Genomic DNA, 19,404 nt, shown 5'->3' with positions numbered 1-19,404 from the left:
TCCATGCAGTGTGGCAATCCTTCACTAACTTTTTAAGCGTTAGAAAAAGAGAAATGCAATAAGCAAATGCTACTACCTCAGAACCATCTATTTGTCAATATGAGATCTCTACGTCAGGTGTACTATAAACCTATTTTGAAACTAGCTGTAAAAACCAATTTCGATTTTCTTCAGAGGCAAATTAGAGAAAACTTCAATAAAGAAAATTTGTTACCTACAACACACATATACATAATCCAAAAAAACTTTTTCAACAAACCTCACTCTTAAATTTTTTTCACCTCCCCACTTAAAATTGAAATATTTTTTTATTCTTTTGCTCTACTTCTCTTTAGTTTAAACAGTTTTCAAAAAATTTTTGAAAGTCTGTACTTTGTATATAGAGCTATAAATAAATGTCTATAATGTTTTATAATTAAAGGCCCTAGACCAAAAATATAGAAAAATGTTGTTGAAGATTTTCTTTGACTTATTTTATTAAAATAAAATAAAGCCTTTATTAAAGGCAGGTGTTAGACCCAGACAAAACTTTACTTAAGTAAATTTGTTAAGCTTAACCCTAAACCCGACGCATATTTTTAGAAAAACATTTCTTAAAATTCATTCCCCACTTCTAAAAAATACATATTCTGTTTTTTTTTCATTCTAACTTTTTTAATTTTTATTATTAATAACTGGAAAAATCATGCAATACTTTGCCAGCTATTTTTTAATCCATAAAAACTCATGAAACAAAAAAGTAATAATAATATGTTATTCTTTACAAAATCATATTATTTGAATTAATATTTATTACATATTTTTTTAACAGCTTAACTAGATATTCTACAAATAAATATTTTCTGAGCAAATGGTCTATAAAATTAAACAGCTTCATAATGTTTTATTAAATTTTGGGTCTTACACAGGCTGTCTGTACCTCCTACATTTGGCCTTTGGTTATACACTTCAACAGATAACTTTTATTTCTAAATCATAAAATATGCTTTATATATAATTTTTTATAACAAATAAATAATTTTGATGCGGTTTTTTTTTTAATAACGTGGCAACTTATTGTAATTTACAACACAGTGGATTCTTTTAATTAGATACAGTAAAAATGTACTATACCAGAATAAAATGACACTGGTCCAAAAACACAGATATTTGCATCTTCCCAGAGGGTTCAAAAATAAAATTCCAATAGTAATAGTTTCTGGGCTGACATTATGAAATATCATTTTAAGTTAATTTCATGAATTTTAAAAGCAATTTTATAATAAAACATTTAACCAATTAAATACAACATCAACATGGATGTAAGTCTGAAAATTAAATAAATTTATAAATATGTACTTAGTAACAGAATAAGTTAACACAATTAACACTAAAAATTAACAGAAGTAAAAAATCAAACAACTGGGTTGCCAATAACCTACAAATGAGGATTTTGTTACATGCAATATATATTATAATCAGGAGATGGGATCAAAATGCATCATTCAAATCATACAAGGTCTGTAAATAAAGTAATGAGACTAGTTTTTTTGGCAGCTAAAGTGGCAACACTGTAAAGTTACTTGTAAATATATGGTTATATGAACAACTGATTTATATTAGGTATTAATATTTTTAGTCTACTGTTGCCACATGAAACAAACTTTTTGTGAAATGAGTTTTTGTTATGCGTTACAAAAATGAGTGATACTTTATGAGCAACATTGTGCAATCAAGTTTGATGTTAAACTCGGTGAGAATGATACTGAAACTTTTTCAAAATTGAAAAGGGCATATATATGGAGGAGATGATACTCTGTCATGAACCATAGTTTTTAGGTGGTTTAAGTCATTTTCAGATGGCTAGAATCAGTTGCGGATGATCCACGCTCTAGAAAACCGTTAACGCCAAAATATAACGACACTGTTGAGCGAATCAGAGATTTGATACAGTACGACCGACGATTAACTGTCAGAATGTTTGCAGAACAACTGAATTTGAACCATACCACAGTCCATCAAATTTTGACAAACGAATTGGACATGAAAAAAGTTTCTGCAATATTGGTCCCAAAAAACCTCACTGTTGAATAGAAAAACAGGGTGGAAGTGTGCCGCAATCTTCTACAGTGAACTGAAACTGACCCGATTTTCTAAAAGTAATGGAGATGAATCTTGGATATTTGAGTATGACCCAGAAACAAAACACCAAAGCAAGGAGTGGCACACTTCAAACTCAACACGTCCCAAAAAACCAAAAATAAGCAAATCAAAAATCAAAGCCATGCTAATTCAAAACAATGTTTCTTTGATAGTAATGGCATTGTCCATAAGGAGTTTTTGCCTACAGGACAGACTGTAAATCAATATGTTTACCGAGAAATTCTTGAAAGACTGCAAACAATATTTGCCCACACATGAAGCCACCCCCATCAAAGACAACTGGATGCTGCATCATGACAATGAACCTTGTCATACTGCACTCCCAATTAATGAGTTTTTGGCAAAGAAAAACATTCCTATAGTTCCTCAACTACCTTATTTACCTGACTTGAGTCCCTGCAACTTTTTCCTGTTTCCGACTTTAAAAATCACCTCAACGGACACCATTTTGGATCAGTAGAAAACATTTTTTTTAAAAATGTAACCAAAGGATATTCTGGTTTCTGAGTTCCAACACTGCTATGAAGAGTGGGAAAACCGTTTCAAACGTTGCATGGGTTCCCAAAGGAACTATTTCAAAGGTGATAGAATCCATGTATAATTGGATTGTAAATAAAAAGGTTTTCCAAACCAGTCTCATTACTTTATTTCTACAAAAGTAATAAAGTACGTGCAAAATATTATGTACAAGTGAATAAGATAAAATCACACAGCTGACGCTTAATTTTCATTATAAATTAAAAAAGAAGTTATAAGTCATTGTTTACTAAAGATATAGTAAAAAAATTTTGAAAATAGTCCTAAAAGATATACAATCCTCAGCTTGAACAGCAGCAAACAATGATTTTCACGACTCATATGTGTAGTGTCACTGTGTCATTCTTTATTCACTACAAATATGTGTTATACAGGTTTTCTGATGATATGCATAGGCACACTTGCAACAACATGCTTATCTAAAAATTGACTATTAACTGTAAGACAGCATCAAATTCTGGTAAACTTAAGAAAGCTGAGATTTGTTTATGATCCAGACAACTGACAGCAACAAAGCTATGAGCCTGGCAAGGTTTTTTGAGAGGCAGACAAGCTTCATAAAGGGCAGAAGATGAAAGGAGATTGAAGAAAGGTCAGGATGACCTTATAAAAGCATATCCCAAAAATATAAACCAAAATGGGCACTTTATGACTGAGGGTCATGGAACCATCATAAAGGAAATTTCTATCATCAACAAGTCACTTGCAATAGTATTATTATTACTACTCACTGTTCCTGATACAATTGTGCCCTAGCTTCTCAGCTCTGAGGAGAAGAAAGGAAGCATCAATCAAATTCAATCTAAATCTTAATTAGCAAGCATAGGTTGACCCTAAGTTTATGTTACAGGACATTAGTAACAAAAATAGGTCTACAATTACAACCCGGATATTAAGGAGCGGCCATTGGAGGAGCTCTCACTTGCCAAGATAGGGAATGAAGTGAGGAGTATGACCAAAAGCACGCTCACTTTTTTTTTTTACATTCATAAGATTCTACACTGTAAATTCATCACTAAAAGTTAGATTCTGTATCCAATATCTATTGTAACATTCCAAGGCATCTGACAAAGGTCAAGTGATACAAGAATAATTAAATGCCTGAATATAATATGCTCCCTTCCAGGCAGTTTCCTCAAAATATGAGTTTATTTCTGCATGCAATAGCAACATGGCTCTTATTCCACAACCCAACATGGCTCTTATTCCACAACCTAACACCCAATGGATATGGCCCCTTCATCTTTCAATTCCCCAAAAAAAGGCTGAAACTTAAGTTTAAAGCTATCTTTTAACACCACACTGGAAATTCTAATGTGAGTCGCAAATAGTGCCTGACATCCTTCAAGAATAGCACTTTGTCAAAGCTTTCCAACAATGAGAGAATGTTCAGGAGCAGGGTTACACTGCACAAGGATATGTGATAACAAATCTATATCAGGTAAACATTTTTAAACATATTTTGTGAATTTAGAATTTTGTGCCACATCTTAAAATGTGTCTTGTTTTATGTTAATCAACATTTATAATGTAAAAAAAAATGCAGAGTTCAACAGTGGCAACAATGATTATCTATTAGAAAACAATAGTAGTTACGTAAGGTTTGGAGATTGCATTTTATTAAATATGGTAGTTAATAAAAATAAATTAAAGATGAACTAAATCATCACCAGTAACTGCATGCAATAATAATAAAGACAATAAAATTAGAAATAAATATTTTATTGGAAATGGAATGGAATATTTATGGGATTTTAAAGGGATCAGAATTGTTTTTTACAACATAAGTACAAGCATATGAAATCATTAAGTTACTTTTTCCAGCCTTCTTCCTCACCTCTCAACTCGCTTTGTTTTCTGCTTACAACATGGCAAATTCAGAGTCCATATGACACTCATGATATTATCAGAAGGAAATTTTCATCTGGCAATTTAAAAATTACTGAAGCAATCCAAAATCATTTCTGATAGTGATGTAGTTTATCTAATATCATTCACAAACAATGCTAATAATTCCATCACATTAAAATGAAGGGGGTGCCTGAAAATAATATCGTTTCAGCAAACTTCTCACAAGCTGTATTCAAAAAACAAAATTTACATCTTGTTCCTATTAGTTTATTTCTCCACCAATTCTTAGATTACCAAACAATTCTCTAGACATAGACTAAGAAAACAGTTCTCCATGGAAACAACCCTCTTAACAAATCTTCTCAGTGTAAAATAACAAAATGAAACATTTATGAAAAATAATTTGACTTTGATCAATGATTCCTCAACTTTAAAGTTCCTCAACAAGGAACTGTTCCATATTATCTGTGAAACCTTTCTATATAGGAAAGGTGTCATAAAATCGATAAAATGAACAAGCAATGTAAAGAGGATCCTTTATTTTAATTTCCTTCAATAAAATAATTACACTTAGATTTTAATGTACACTTTTCACATATTCAGCACAGTGCAGGAAAAATGATCTATTCACTAAGCCTGAGCTGTAACAACCATAATAAATTTATATGACATTAACATGTCACCAAATATGTTGAAGTAGCTTTTTTCACAATTTACCTCCACATCATACCATAATTTAGGAAGTAGTATTTTACGTTTATTTGAAAAAAATTATTAAGAAAATAACAAATTGGCAAAATTAAAAAAATAATTATTAATACAAGACTTGTCTTCCACTTAAACAATTTACACAGTTTCAACTTAAAAGAGGCTGCATCATTCATTAGTTTATATTAAATGCATATTTTTGTTAAAATGCATATATTGGTGTTAGATGGGTAAAATATTGTGGAAGATGTTGGTATGACTGGAGCTGGAAAGGGGAGGACTGTTTATTGCCTGCACATTTGAGTATTGCCAATCTATGTCAAGCATTGGCTTTTCAACAAGGTTGTTGTTGTTTGTTAAAATGTGATTAACTATTGAAGAATGTGTATTTGTGATGGAAACTTATCTAGACGAAATCTCTGCTGTGTGTCAGCGAAAGTTCAGGGAGAAATTTGAAAAAGAAGAATCTGTGAAAAGCATTTTCGTAAGTTAGCTAAAAAAAATTTTGTGAAATAAGTTTAGTGTTAGTCCAGAAATGGCCAGACACAGGTCAGTTTTAACGAAGCATATCATACAGGACATTAAAACAGCAGTTACAAGGCCTCATAAACTTTGCAGAGACTAAGCCAGTAAAAACCGTTTCACTAGGTTCAGCCCACACTGCAGTGAGGAGAATGCTTAAATATTATCTGTATCAAATGCAGGTTTTCCATGAGTTAACTAATGCTGATTATGCTAAAAGGGTTTACTATTGTCAATGGTTCAACAACTTCATTAGAGGCAACACACTTCATTAGAGGCACTGGCATTTTAGATGGCAGTGTAGATGAAAGCGTTTTTAGATGAAATGGCATTTTAGATGAAAGTGTTTTTCATAGATGAAGTGTGGTTTCATCTTAGCGTATATATTAATAGTTGGAACTACCGAATCTGGGGTAATGAAAATCCCTCATATTTTCTTTGAATCTCCCATACATAGAGAAAATAGGTGTATGGTATGCAGTTTCAAGTAGACGAATAATAGGAATCTTGTTTTTTAAAAAAAAAAGCAGATGCTGCCATCTACCAAACAACTGTTTAACAATTCATAGCTTTATTGCAAGAAGATGAGCGCGACTGCTGGTTGCAACATAACAGCACCACTTGCCATAGAGATGCCATGGAGATTCTATAGGATTTTGTCAGTGGAAGAATCATTTCTAAACGATTGTGGTCACCAAGATCCACTGATCTAACTAGTCCAAACTTATTTCTGTGGGGGTTACTTAAAAGAAACAGTTTATAGGAGCAACTCACAACACTGTAGGAATTGAAGACAAACATTACTAATGCCATCCAGGAAATAGACAGCGTACAGCTAGCAAGAGTTACCAGGAATATGATCAACAAATGAGCCAGAAATATATTTTTATAAAAAACAAAGGTAAACTTTGAATAATCTTAAGAAATACAGAAACCATCAGGATAAAATGAACTAACTTTGCAAAAAGTTAAAAACTGCCAGTACAAGATATACAGGACTACTTTAACAATAACATTGAAAAAATCTTTCTACATGATAGCACAACATAAACTAACCCAAGCCAGCTGCCTGAGTTCAAGTAACAGCAATAAAAAATATCATTGACATTTAATAATTCAACATGTCATCAGTTCCTTGGCAGAGTTCAGTATGACACGTTAATGAATAGGATTTAAATTGTTAAAAAATGCTTTTGTTTTTTACTATAACACACTTCAGCATATGTAGATGTGAACCATAATTTTAATGTAATTATAAATTTGTCTCAAGCTTACATAGGTAAGCACTTTTGTTAAAAATCTGAATGCCAAGCATATATTGGTACAGTCTAATTGAACTAAAAATAAATATAGAATCCATAATAATAAGTAAATATGTTCCAATTGATTTCCTGCAGTTTTACGTAATTGTACAGCTTTGGCAACCTAATAAAAACTAAAATACAATGTTTAGTACATTTTTTAATTAACAGAATACAACTGTAATTATACATAAGAATTTGTGATTAAGCACAAAACATCTGGTTCCAATTCATCTTTATGTCATAATCTAAGCCAAATGTGGGGCAAATATGCATACAGTCCATGTTTCTAGTTAATCCATACTAAGGTAAATATATAATATAAAAAAACACAAGAGAATAGATTTAGATACTTTTATGGCAATATTAAAATGCTTTAAATAATTTTTTATAAAATTGATTGTACAGAAAAATGTATATTTATTATTTCTACTAATGACAGGAAAATTGATTTATAATGAATATTTGATATTTGTCAGCAATTTTTTTTTCATGTTTAAGTAGCAATATTAATTATAAAAAATAATTATTAATTTAAAAGAAATATATTTTCAAAAAATTTGATCACAGAAATTTTCCTTGTTACTGAAAGACTGCCAATGACACATATGCATTATACCTACATGTAAATTAATCAGCCATTCTGTAAGTGAATGGTTCCAGCCAATACCACTTAGTAATATTTGACTAATAAATTATTGAAAGCAGATATAATAAAATATGAATAGTTAAACTTTACCATTAAACATTACCATGAAAATTTAAACATTACCATTACTTCTGCAGTAGGTAGCAGTAGGTATTACCATTGCTACCTACTGCTAGAATATTAGATTCGTATTCCTATGAAAATATGATCTATACACATCCAACTTAAAAATTTAGTTTTAAATTTCCTCTTCCAGAAATAGACCAACATCATCATCAAGAATGAAAAATTATAAAAAATAACTTCTATGATCTTTCAATGAGGAATTGATATACCACATCAGCACACTACAGCTTATTAACCACTCCAGCCACAGCAGTCAACATTTGAATAAAGAAATGACATCCAAAAGACCTATATTTGATCAATTTTAACATTTTTCTTATGGTTTTTGATGGAACAAGTAAAAAATATTGAAAGTTAAAGGTGGAAAAATATTAAACTGACAATAATAAAACAAGTTTTACTGAATTGAAGTTCTTATTCAATCTAGTAAACATTAGATAAAATATTTGTAATTATTTTATTCCTCACTTAAGTCACACGTAAAATTGTATGATTATCACCTTAAGCTATTTACTGGGTGTTTTGTACACATAGTTATCAGTGTATTAGCAATATCATGTTTTTCTTTTGAGTTTTGTAATTGTAGTGAACTATAAAACTGTTGAATTCCATGTTTTTTGCAATATTTTTATTTAGTTAAATTACCTTAAATCGATGTCAAATAGAACTGATTTTTTTGTACATTATAATTTTATTTATTAATTTAAAAATGATTATTCAATAGTGGAAAACTTAGATGATCAATTTAGTATTAATTACAGTGATATTAAAATAATGGATCCTACATTCATAAAGACTGGTATGTCCAATAACAACAACAGAAAAAAATAAAAAATGAATAACAAAAACCAGCCATAAGAGAATCTCAAAGATTATAAGCACAGTTAAAAATAATGAAAGGCTACTTTCAGTGTAAAATTGGTGATCAGGATAAAACGTGGGCTCCTCATATGCACTAATTGTTCTGTATCTTTAAGAGGATGCCTGAAAGGTACACAGAAGGCTACATTTGGTGTGCTTTGGCATGAACCAAAGTATCATGTAACCTATTGTTACTTCTGTTTAACAAGTGTGTCTGGAATTTCTAAACAATCTAAACATACTGTAAAGTATTACTTTACAATACTGTAAGTATTACTCAATGCAATCTGCAATCAGTCCTGTAGCTCACAGTGAAATTATTCCAGTTCCTGAGCCCCCTGTGAATGGATATTTCAAAAGCAGCGATGAAGAATCAGTCAGTAATGAAGAAGACAACTATGTTACTGATTTTGAATTATCTTCCAATAAGCCACATCTTATATCACAAGATGAATTAAATGACTTTGTTAGAGATTTCAATTTATCAAGCTTAACTGTTATGATCAACCGCAAGGCTGAAATTTACTTCAAAAAAATACAAAAATTTTGGGCTTACGAAGCTGACAAAAAGAACTTTCTCAGTACTTTACTCATGAAAATAATTTGGTCTATTGCTCATATATTGATGAGCTTATGTTGCACTTAGGACAAGTTCATAAACCTGAGGACTGGCACCTTTTCATAGATTCATCCAAGTATAGTTTAAAAGTGATTCTGCTACACAATGATAACAAATATCCTTCGACACCAATCGCTTACACATGCAGTTTGGCTAACTAAGTACATGTGTTTTCTTTGAGAGTGGGCAGCCAAGCTAGGGATAAACATTATGTTACCAAAGAGTGGAAAAAACGAGACAACATAACTCCAAATGGTAAAAATATTATTCATGAGTCCTTAGTTGAACCCAAAAAAATATTTTTACCCCGTCACCATATCAATCTAGGACTAATGAAAAGTTTTGTAAAAGCAATGCAGAAGGATAGTCTCAGATTTTGGTACATCAGGCACAAATTTCTAAATGTAAGTGAAGGAAAAATTAAAGAAGGAATATATTTGTTGGTCCACAAAGAAGAGAGTTGGTCAGAGATGATACATTTAACTCAATGTTAAATAATGTAGAAGTGCAGATTGGACTTCATTTAAAGACATTTGCAAAAATTTTCTCAGCAAACAAAACTCTGACAATTACCACAATATTGTTAATCAACTTCTTACTTCATGGAGCAATGGGATGTAATATGTGTTTGAAAATACATTTCCTTCATTCACAACAGGATTTTTTCCCGGGCAACCTCGGAAACATAAGTGACGAGCACAGTGAGCATTTTCACCAAGACATTTCATTGATGGAAAGCCGCTATAAAAGTTAATAGAATACTAACATGCTGGCTGATTACTGTTGGACATTAATTTGGAATGCGCCTGAGGTTATTTATAAAAGAAAAGCATCAGCAAAATCATTCTAACACAGGTATGGCCAGGAAAAATTATAAATTTTCAGATTTTAACTATATTTTCCCCTAATTTTTTTTTGAAGCGTAATTTATTTAAAACTAAGGGTGATAGAAAAATTATATTTACAGATCTGTAATATACCCAAAAAAGCAATTCAACAAATGGCACACTTAGAGAAACATTAATAATTTTTTTTTTTTGCCCATCAATGTAGTTTTTTAGTTATGATTTTTACCGTAAACCCTTACAATCATAAAAATAGGTGTGCATACTGAACAGAAATGGCTGCCACAGGTAAACTGCTTAAATAAAAAATTAAAAAAAAAAATAGTTTAAAGGTCCTAAGACATTTAGGAAACAAGTGGGTAATTTCAATTTTTTTGAATTGGTCAAGCAACCACCATTGGGTCACTTCAAATGGATTGACCCATAATGTAATTTGGTCAGTCTTAAAACAATACTATAAAAAAAATAATGCTATAAAATATAACACACTTCTATTTAAGTCTTGCAGCTTATAAGTTTTCTTAACTTCATCCCAAAAAATTCTCAACTTCAATTAACAAAATGATAAAAAAAATCACTACAATTGGCTGAGCGGTTCCTAAATTTTTGGTGAACATTCATGAATAAAATCACACGCATGTATACATGCACACACATACATATTCAGACTTACTTTTAAATATAAAATATAACTTACTGTTTCTAAGATATCTTTCAGATCTAGTGTTTTTTCTAACTCAAATTTTGGCAAAGATACAATAACTTCACATCTATCTAAATTTTTTAGTTCATCAGCTAGATTTAATGTACTCAAGGTCTCTTCCATTTTTGCCAGACCAGTAATTTCATTTGGCAAAATAATGAACATGCTGAAATCATGACCCTGAAATAAAAGTTAAATTATATACATACTTCACATCAAATTACATAATTAAATATACAATAAATACAGAATCATTACATTATATTTTCACATGCAGCACAAACCTTGCATATGATAAATATGCAAGGTTTGTTTCTAACAATGCTATCTAACGCATTGTTAGATAGCAGTTACATAAAATAAGTCTGTAAATATCAAGGGGTTCAAAAATAAAGTTTTTTATATAAAAGATTTATTTATTCTACACAAGCAGTAATAAGACCTTTAATTAACCCCTGAACAATTCTTTATTTTAGCGGAAAATTATATTATTATAATATAATTTTTTGTTTTCATTAAACCTTTGTCATTTTGCTCTTTTTACTTCCTTGTATGAAGTAAAGGAAGTATTGCGATTGCAAAAAATTTCGGTTTTTCAGATTTCAACAGAAATATCCATTCTGACCATCCCTGAATCCATTTTGATTAGTTCCGGTGTGATGTCTGTACATCACACATGTGTATCTCACATATCTCAAAAATATTAGCCATAGGATGTTGAAATTTTGGATTTAGGACTGTTGTAAAATCTAGTTGTGCACCTCCCCTTCTGATTGCAATCGACTGAAACAAAAGTGTCCAAAAACCCCCAAAATCCAAAACAATTTGGATTTTGAACTTTTTCTTAATTGCAGTAATAAGCCCTCATTGAGAGCTTTTTACTGTCCAATTAATAAAAGATTTGTAATGATAGATTTCTTTTTAAATAAATAGAATACTGGCTTATTTAGCACATCTATTTACTACCTTTTTATTGATTTTTTTCACTTATTTTTTTATTATTTAGCACATAAAAAATTCCCTGTAATATTACGTATCACTACTCTACCCTTTCAATTAAAATAATTTGATTGTCCCCCCCCCCCCCCACCGACATTGATCCTCTTGAGTGGTAGTATTGTACCAAAAAATAAATAATTTTGAGGTAAAACCATTACTAAATTTCATTTCTCTATTAAAAAATAAAATTAAATTACGTGGTTGAAAAATTATTTAAGGGACCTGTACTTTATTAGCAACTTCTACACTCACAATGTTCATTTCAAGCAGACCATCACTGGCATCTATGAACAACATAACATTTTACATTGGAAATCTTTCCTATTTTTTTTTTTGAAAATATAATATTAATTGAATTTCTGATTTTTCATTCATTTTTTAAAGATGCCAGAAATATTTTTTAAATAACAACCTCCACATTTTGTGATATTTTTGGATTAAAAATATAATTTAAAAATTTTTTATCTTGATAATTTTTACAAAAATTAACATTAAATGTTTGATCTACACTACAACTCTGATAGTGATCTACAAAAGACTTAAAATTAATAAGTAACTTGAGTTAAATATCAATAATTGGCTGGTAAAATGTATTACTTAATAGATATGGGTAGAGAAATTCATATCTTAAATGCTTCTTTATAATCCTAAATTAATAATGTAATAGAATATCTATTACATTAATATGTAATAGCAGGGATTTTTTCAAATCCCTGCTTATCTTAATTATCAAACTAATCTTTTCATAAAAGATGCAATAACAACTAGTACACATGAAATAAAGATTAAGAAAAAAACCACTATTTTATTATAAAAACACAACATGTCAAAACAGTTAATTACATTTACATTAATTAATACATACAATAAATACATTTATTTTATTTATTTAAAAGAAAAAAAAAATCAAAATATTTTATAAGAAAACAAATAAAAGAAAAAGCCGAAAGAAAATGAATTTATAATAACTTAAAATTAAATTTAAATTAATTTTAAATTTTAATTTCTAAGAATTTATAATATATGTCTAAAAAGTTCACCACTGTAAATAAAGGGATTCATTCTTCTGTACGTGTTATTCACAATATTTAACACAATATATTGTAAATCTCGGATCTAGGCGGCCATGCATATGGTCTGTTTTTTTTTTACAAAAAATATATATATCTAACAAAAGCAGATTTTAAATATATATATATATATATATATATATATATATATATATATTACATTTTTTTTAAATTAAATATAACAAATTCTGGTAACAAAATGCTGTTCAAACTGCACTAAAAAATAAATAATTGACAAACCACAAAAATTATTAGATTTTTAAATCAACAAATATCATCACTTAATAGATTACAATTAATAACTTCTAAACAGAATAATACCTCTTATTTAGAAAACTAAAGTGGACATGTACTCCTGAAATAATCAAATTAGAATATCACAAATGCTACATAAAGCTCATTACTAACAGAAATAAGCAGCTGATTTGTTGCCCTCTTTATATCATAATTGAATTTTTATACATTATTTAGAACTTTGTTTACATTTATGTACTTATTTCTAAATACAAACATACGTGTGCTACAACTTTATTGATTAAATAATTGACAAACTACAAAAATTATTACATTTTTAAATCACTTTATTGATTAAATATCAATAAAGTGAGAAGTACGGTAGTTAAAACATGAAATTATTTTTATTTAACGCAAGTTACAAAATAACTACAGTCTATTGTGTATTCCTATCAGAACTGTACAAGAACATACCTTATTTTTTTTTAATTAGTCTCCGAGAACACTGTTAGGTATTAATTCAGAGGATGAGATTAAATGGCAATTTTATAGCATGTGAAAGTGCCATGCCTGTCCAGGATTTGAACCCGGGACCTCCAGATGAAAGGCTGAGATGCTACTACTCTTGGCACGGAGGCCAGAAAAAAATACTATTACCTAACACGATCTACTAAACATTTACAAAAAGCGTTTTTGAATTTTTATTATTTTTTTTAAAGCAGCTTATATATAAGTTGGGAATTCTAATAACAACTTTTTCCATTAAGTAATGAGTTTTACTTATTACTTAATGAGTAATGAGTTTTACTATTCTTTCAGAGAACTTTTATGAGACTTTACCTGATAAGGAAGTTCCAAAATTTTAGCTTTTAAAACAGGATGTTCAGCGTAACGTAGCTTTTCGGTCATATGCATCATATCAACGTCAACTGTATCCTTTTCATTAATATAAAATTTTTCAGGACTTGTGGCTTGAACACGAAATGGAAATTTCCAATCAGCCTTAAAATGTATAGCGTTAATGAGAAGCATGACTGTATCAGGTGTTATAAAATCTAAAACAATAAAAATTGAATAAATTATTGAGAATTCTACAGTAAAAGCATAAAAGATTCAAAAGATCACAGGTTATACTTGTTCAGTAATCATTAACAAAGAGATAGATAAATAATTACTAACAAAAATGACCATGGACACACCAAATTAAGAGCAAATTTAAGTAAAGTTACTGGTTTTCATAAAAGTACTTTTCAAATCGTATGATATTTCTATCATACGTTAAGACTTAAGAGCTGTCATGATCAACTTAGTTTAAAATGAGTTACAATTAAAGCCAACTATCTAATCATTATAAGAGTTGTTTGGAAAGTTCTCAACTTTATGCAGAGGTGGCGCAAATGTCACCAAATACTATATTTGTCAAGTATGATCCTTAAATGGGATGCTGCAAAGTTTCAGATACTTGTGTTTAGTTGCTTATTTACATCAACAGAATAAACAAATAAGTTTTGATATTTCTGGAAAATGGATGAAATTGCAGTTCAAGCTGTTACAAACTACTTAGTTTTAAAAGGTTTAACCCCAAAGGACATAAAAAGTAGATTCTACATTAAAGGATTCTTCTCCTTCCTTTTTGACGGTATAAAAATGGATTACTGAATCTGAAAGTGGTCATAAATCCATTCAAAATGATGAATGCTCAAGACACCCAAAAACCGCAATGACTGATGAAATCATCACAAAAATCCACAATGCCATAATAAATTATCACCAACTGAAGGTAAGCAAGCTTGCTGAGATTACAAACATACATGGATACACCATGTCCAATAATCTGACATGTTTTGTAAATGAAAAAGCTTTCTATTCAATGGATGCCACATTTGTTAACAGTCAACCAAAAACACATTTGACTGAACACTTAAGGAAGTTTACTCTTATTTAAAAGTGATGCAACTGAGGTTCTCTTATTTAAAATGCAATCGAGTTACTCTTATTAAAAGTGATGCAATTGAAATTCTTTGACATTTTGTTACAATAGATGAATCATAGATTCAACACTGTACACAATACCAAAGAATAGTCCCAACAGCAGGTGGGGCCAGGTAAAGGTGTGCAAAAGAAAACTAAAATGGTTCCATCTGCAGGAACAGTAATGACTATGTTTATTGCGATTCTCAAGGTGCACTGGTCCATCAAGGAGTATCACACTCCATTACTGGACCAAGTGACGGGCGCTATTCAGGTTAAATGTTGACATCTGATCAAAAAGAAAGTGCTATTTCATCACGATAATGAGTGTGCACACAAGTCTTGGGTTGTCGCTGTAAAATTCCATGACCTACTGTGTAGCCTGGATAATAATCTTTATTACTGGATAATAAATGATGTAGCCTGCGAACTGGGTAAAATGTATTTCCTCAGAAAAAATTATTTAACAAATTTTAAATAACATACCTTCAGTAATCAAATCCTTTATTTTATGATTAGTCTTCTTTTCAACCCAATCATTAATAAGTAATCTTGCACTACTACTCTCTTTTATAAAATCAACTGGCTCAGCATCAGCTTTAAAATAAGTAAGTGCATTTTTGTTAAACTCTTCTTTCACACCAAAAGTCTTTTCTACAAATATTCTTGTTGCAATATGTAACACAGGATCCTTTAAATTCAAACAGACAAAAGAAATTGCAGTCAACTAAGTAAACAAGAAAAAGATGTTAAATTAATTTTAGATAATGAAAATAACTATGACTAATTTAAAAATACCATGAATAATATTAAACTATCATTAACATATCAACATTAATAACAGAAATCCTTCAACGAACATTAATGTCAACATCAACAGTAACGTAACATTATTATTCATCAACAGTAATATCAATGAAAGAACTTTTAGAATCACATCAGTTACAATTGTAACTGATTAATTCCTTTTATGCCTTGTATGCCTTTTAGAATCAAACTATATAGAAAGCTGATATCTAAAGAAAGGACAGATGAAAGAATGATCCCACAAAAGCCAGCAACCCTTCAATAAATTCTGAGATCACGTACTTTATCAAGGTTGATATAACCTGAAAGTAGTGAAGAATGCACATATATTTTCCAAACAACGGACTTCCTCAATTCTCTTCTATTTAAATATAATCCTGATAAAATAAAATATTGGGTATCGGCCCAAATACTGTCAGATGGTTTAACAAATTGAAATTCTGTATGTATTTATATATGTAATATTTTTCTAATATAATTAATTTTTTGGCATATTTATTAATTTTTAATATTTTTAAATGTGTCAATATCAGAATCATTTGTTTATTGTTTATTAGATGGTCTGACTTATTAGATAAACTTAATTTATTATTTTTCTTAATTCCTATAATGTTCAAGACTAGTTTTAATAGGTCTATTTGTCTTTTCTATATAAATACCACCATGATCATTATTGTGATTTAATTTAACCCTTTCCAAGCTGGGTGGCATAATGATGTTTGTCATGCAGAACATATCTTTATCAAGATAAATTTTGAAGAATGTTGTATTTTTTTTTTTAATGAAAATCAACTTGCATCATGAGTGTTGTCAAAAATAAATAAAACATTAATAGGACTCACATTATTCATAAAAATGGAATTTAAATATTTTGAGCCTCATACAAACTACCAGACCAATTCATATTTACAAGTAAATTAAGTACCTACCCACAAACAAAATTGAGACTACCACATCAAACAGATTGAACAAAGACAATTAAAACACAACACTAACATTACTTCACAAAGTAGCAAAGCGTATTAGAATACCCACAAAACAAGGATATAAAGTTTCCAACATAACCTAAACTTCACGTACAATAACACACAATCAATAGTACAGTCAAAATACCTTTTTTATTGCTGTCGAAACTTCATAACAATTGATTATAAGGGAAGAAATACTTTATCTGACCTCTATTGGTGATTTCAGTAAGTACAATTTACTATATGAAGTATAATGTGGAAATGCGCAGATAGCTGGTTCAACACAGAACACAGTTGCAGTTATAACCATAAACAGCTCACTCAGCAATAACTGTACATAGCTCAGGAAGAGATAATTCTATAAATTCCATATAGATTGTTTATTTTATTATTATTTTTGTTTTTTAAATGTTTTATTATGTGGTTATTAGGTTTATATGCTGGTTTAAATATTTCTCCTCCTGTATGAATCATGAGACCTTGCCGTTGGTAAGGGGGCTTGAGTGCTCAGGGATACAGAGTACCTGAACCGAAGGTGCAACCATATCGGAGAGGTATCTGTTGAGAGCCAGACTAAGGAATGATTCCTGAAAGAGGCCAGCAGCTCTTTCAGTAGTTGTTAGGGGCGTGAGTCAGAATGATTTAAACGGCCATATCAACATCACTCAGTCCTCTGAGTACTGCGCAGCTGAAAGCATGGAAAACTACAGCTGCTTTTTTTCCAAGAAAATGTGGCTCTCTGCATTTTCATATAGCAATGATGGAGGCGCCTTCCTTGGTAAAATATTCCGGAGGTAAACTAGTTCCCCTTTCGGATCTCCGGGTGGGGACTACTAAGGAAGGGGTCACCAAAAAATTAAAAAATAACATTCTAAGAGTCGGAGCGTGGAATGTTAGAAGTTTAAAAAAGGTTGGTAGGCTAGAAAATTTAAAAAGGGAAATGGATAGGATAAATGTGGATGTAGTAGGAATTAGTGATGTTCGGTGGGAAGAGGAAGGCGACTTTTGGTCAGGTGATTTTAGAATAATTAACTCAGCTTCAAATAATGGGCAGGCAGGAGTAGGTTGCATAATGAACAAGAAGATAGGGAAGAGAGTAGAGTATTTCAAAATGCATAGCAATAGAATCATTGTAATAAGGATAAAATCAAAACCTAAACCAAAAACGATTGTTAACGTTGTTAACAATCAGCCGCTTGTTATGCCTACAAGCGCCCATGATGATGATGATGAGGTAGAGTGTGTATACGAAGAGATTGATGAAGCAATTAAACACGTAAAAGGAGATGAAAATTTAATAATAGTTGGAGATTGGAATGCAAGCATTGGAAAAGGCAAGGAAGGAAATATAGTGGGTGAATACGGGCTGGGCAAAAGGAATGAAAGAGGGGACTGACTTATAGAGTTTTGCACGAAGTATAATTTAGTAATTGCCAACACCCAATTTAAAAATCATAATAGAAGAATATACACTTGGAAAAAGCCAGGCGATACTGTAAGGTATCAGATAGATTATATAATGGTTAAGCAAAGATTTAGAAATCAACTCGTTGACTGCAAAACTTACCCTGGAGCAGACATTGATAGCGACCATAATTTGGTGATAATGAAATGTAGATTGGGGTTGAAAAACCTGAAGAAAAGGTGTCAGATGAATCGGTGGAATTTAGAGAAGCTTGAGGAAGAGGAGGTAAAGAAGATTTTTGAGGAGGACATCGCAAGAGGTCTGAGTAAAAAAGATAAGGTAGAAAATGTAGAAGTAGAATGGGAGAATGTTAAAAAGGAAATTCTTAAATCAGCAGAAGCTGATTTAAACTTAGGCGGAATAAAGAGAACTGGTAGAAAACCTTGGGTTTCAGACTATATATTGCAGCTGATGGATGAACGTAAAAAAAAATAAGAATGCTAGTGATGAAGAAAGTAAAAGGAACTATCGGCAATTAAGAAATGCTATAAACAGGAAGTGCAAACTGGCGAAAGAAGAGTGGATTAAAGAAAAGTGTTCAGAAGTGGAAAGAGAAATGAACATTGGTAAAATAGACGGAGCATACAGGAAAGTTAAGGAAAATTTTGGGGTACATAAATTAAAATCTAATAATGTGTTAAACAAAGATGGTACACCAATATATAATACGAAAGTTAAAGTCGATAGATGGGTGGAATATATTGAAGAGTTATACGGAGGAAATGAATTAGAAAATGGTGTTATAGAGGAAGAAGAGGGTTGAGGAGGATGAAATGAGAGAAACAATACTGAGATCTGAATTTAAGACAGCATTAAAAGATTTAAATGGCAGGAAGGTTCCTGGAATAGACGGAATACCTGTAGAATTACTGCGCAGTGCAGGTGAGGAAGCGTTTATAGATTATACAAACTGGTGTGTAATGTTTATGAAAAAGGGGAATTTCCAACAGACTTCAAAAAAAGTGTTATAGTCATGATACCAAAGAAAGCAGAGGCACATAAATGTGAAGAATACAGAACAATTAG

At 30.5% G+C, this 19,404-nt stretch overlaps 1 protein-coding gene across 13 annotated transcripts in view; it reads right to left on the bottom strand.

The window, feature by feature from the left end:
* The window catches only part of LOC142325473 (leukocyte elastase inhibitor-like), a 154,028-nt gene that overhangs the window by 107,042 nt on the left and 27,582 nt on the right, over positions 1–19,404 (bottom strand). For all 13 annotated transcript variants that reach the window (XM_075367311.1, XM_075367286.1, XM_075367335.1 and 10 more), the window contains exons 4-6: positions 15,625–15,829; positions 14,008–14,222; positions 10,859–11,044 (exon numbers count right to left, since the gene is read on the bottom strand). In XM_075367311.1, the coding sequence (XP_075223426.1) occupies positions 10,859–11,044; positions 14,008–14,222; positions 15,625–15,829 (606 nt within the window). The remainder of the gene's footprint in view (positions 1–10,858; positions 11,045–14,007; positions 14,223–15,624; positions 15,830–19,404) is intronic.

Source organism: Lycorma delicatula, chromosome 1 (genome assembly GCF_047948215.1).
Source record: "Lycorma delicatula isolate Av1 chromosome 1, ASM4794821v1, whole genome shotgun sequence".
NCBI classification, from domain to species: Eukaryota; Metazoa; Arthropoda; class Insecta; order Hemiptera; family Fulgoridae; genus Lycorma; species Lycorma delicatula.
The sequence above is the reverse complement of the archived record's forward strand: the minus strand, read 5'-3'. Positions and strand labels throughout refer to the sequence as shown.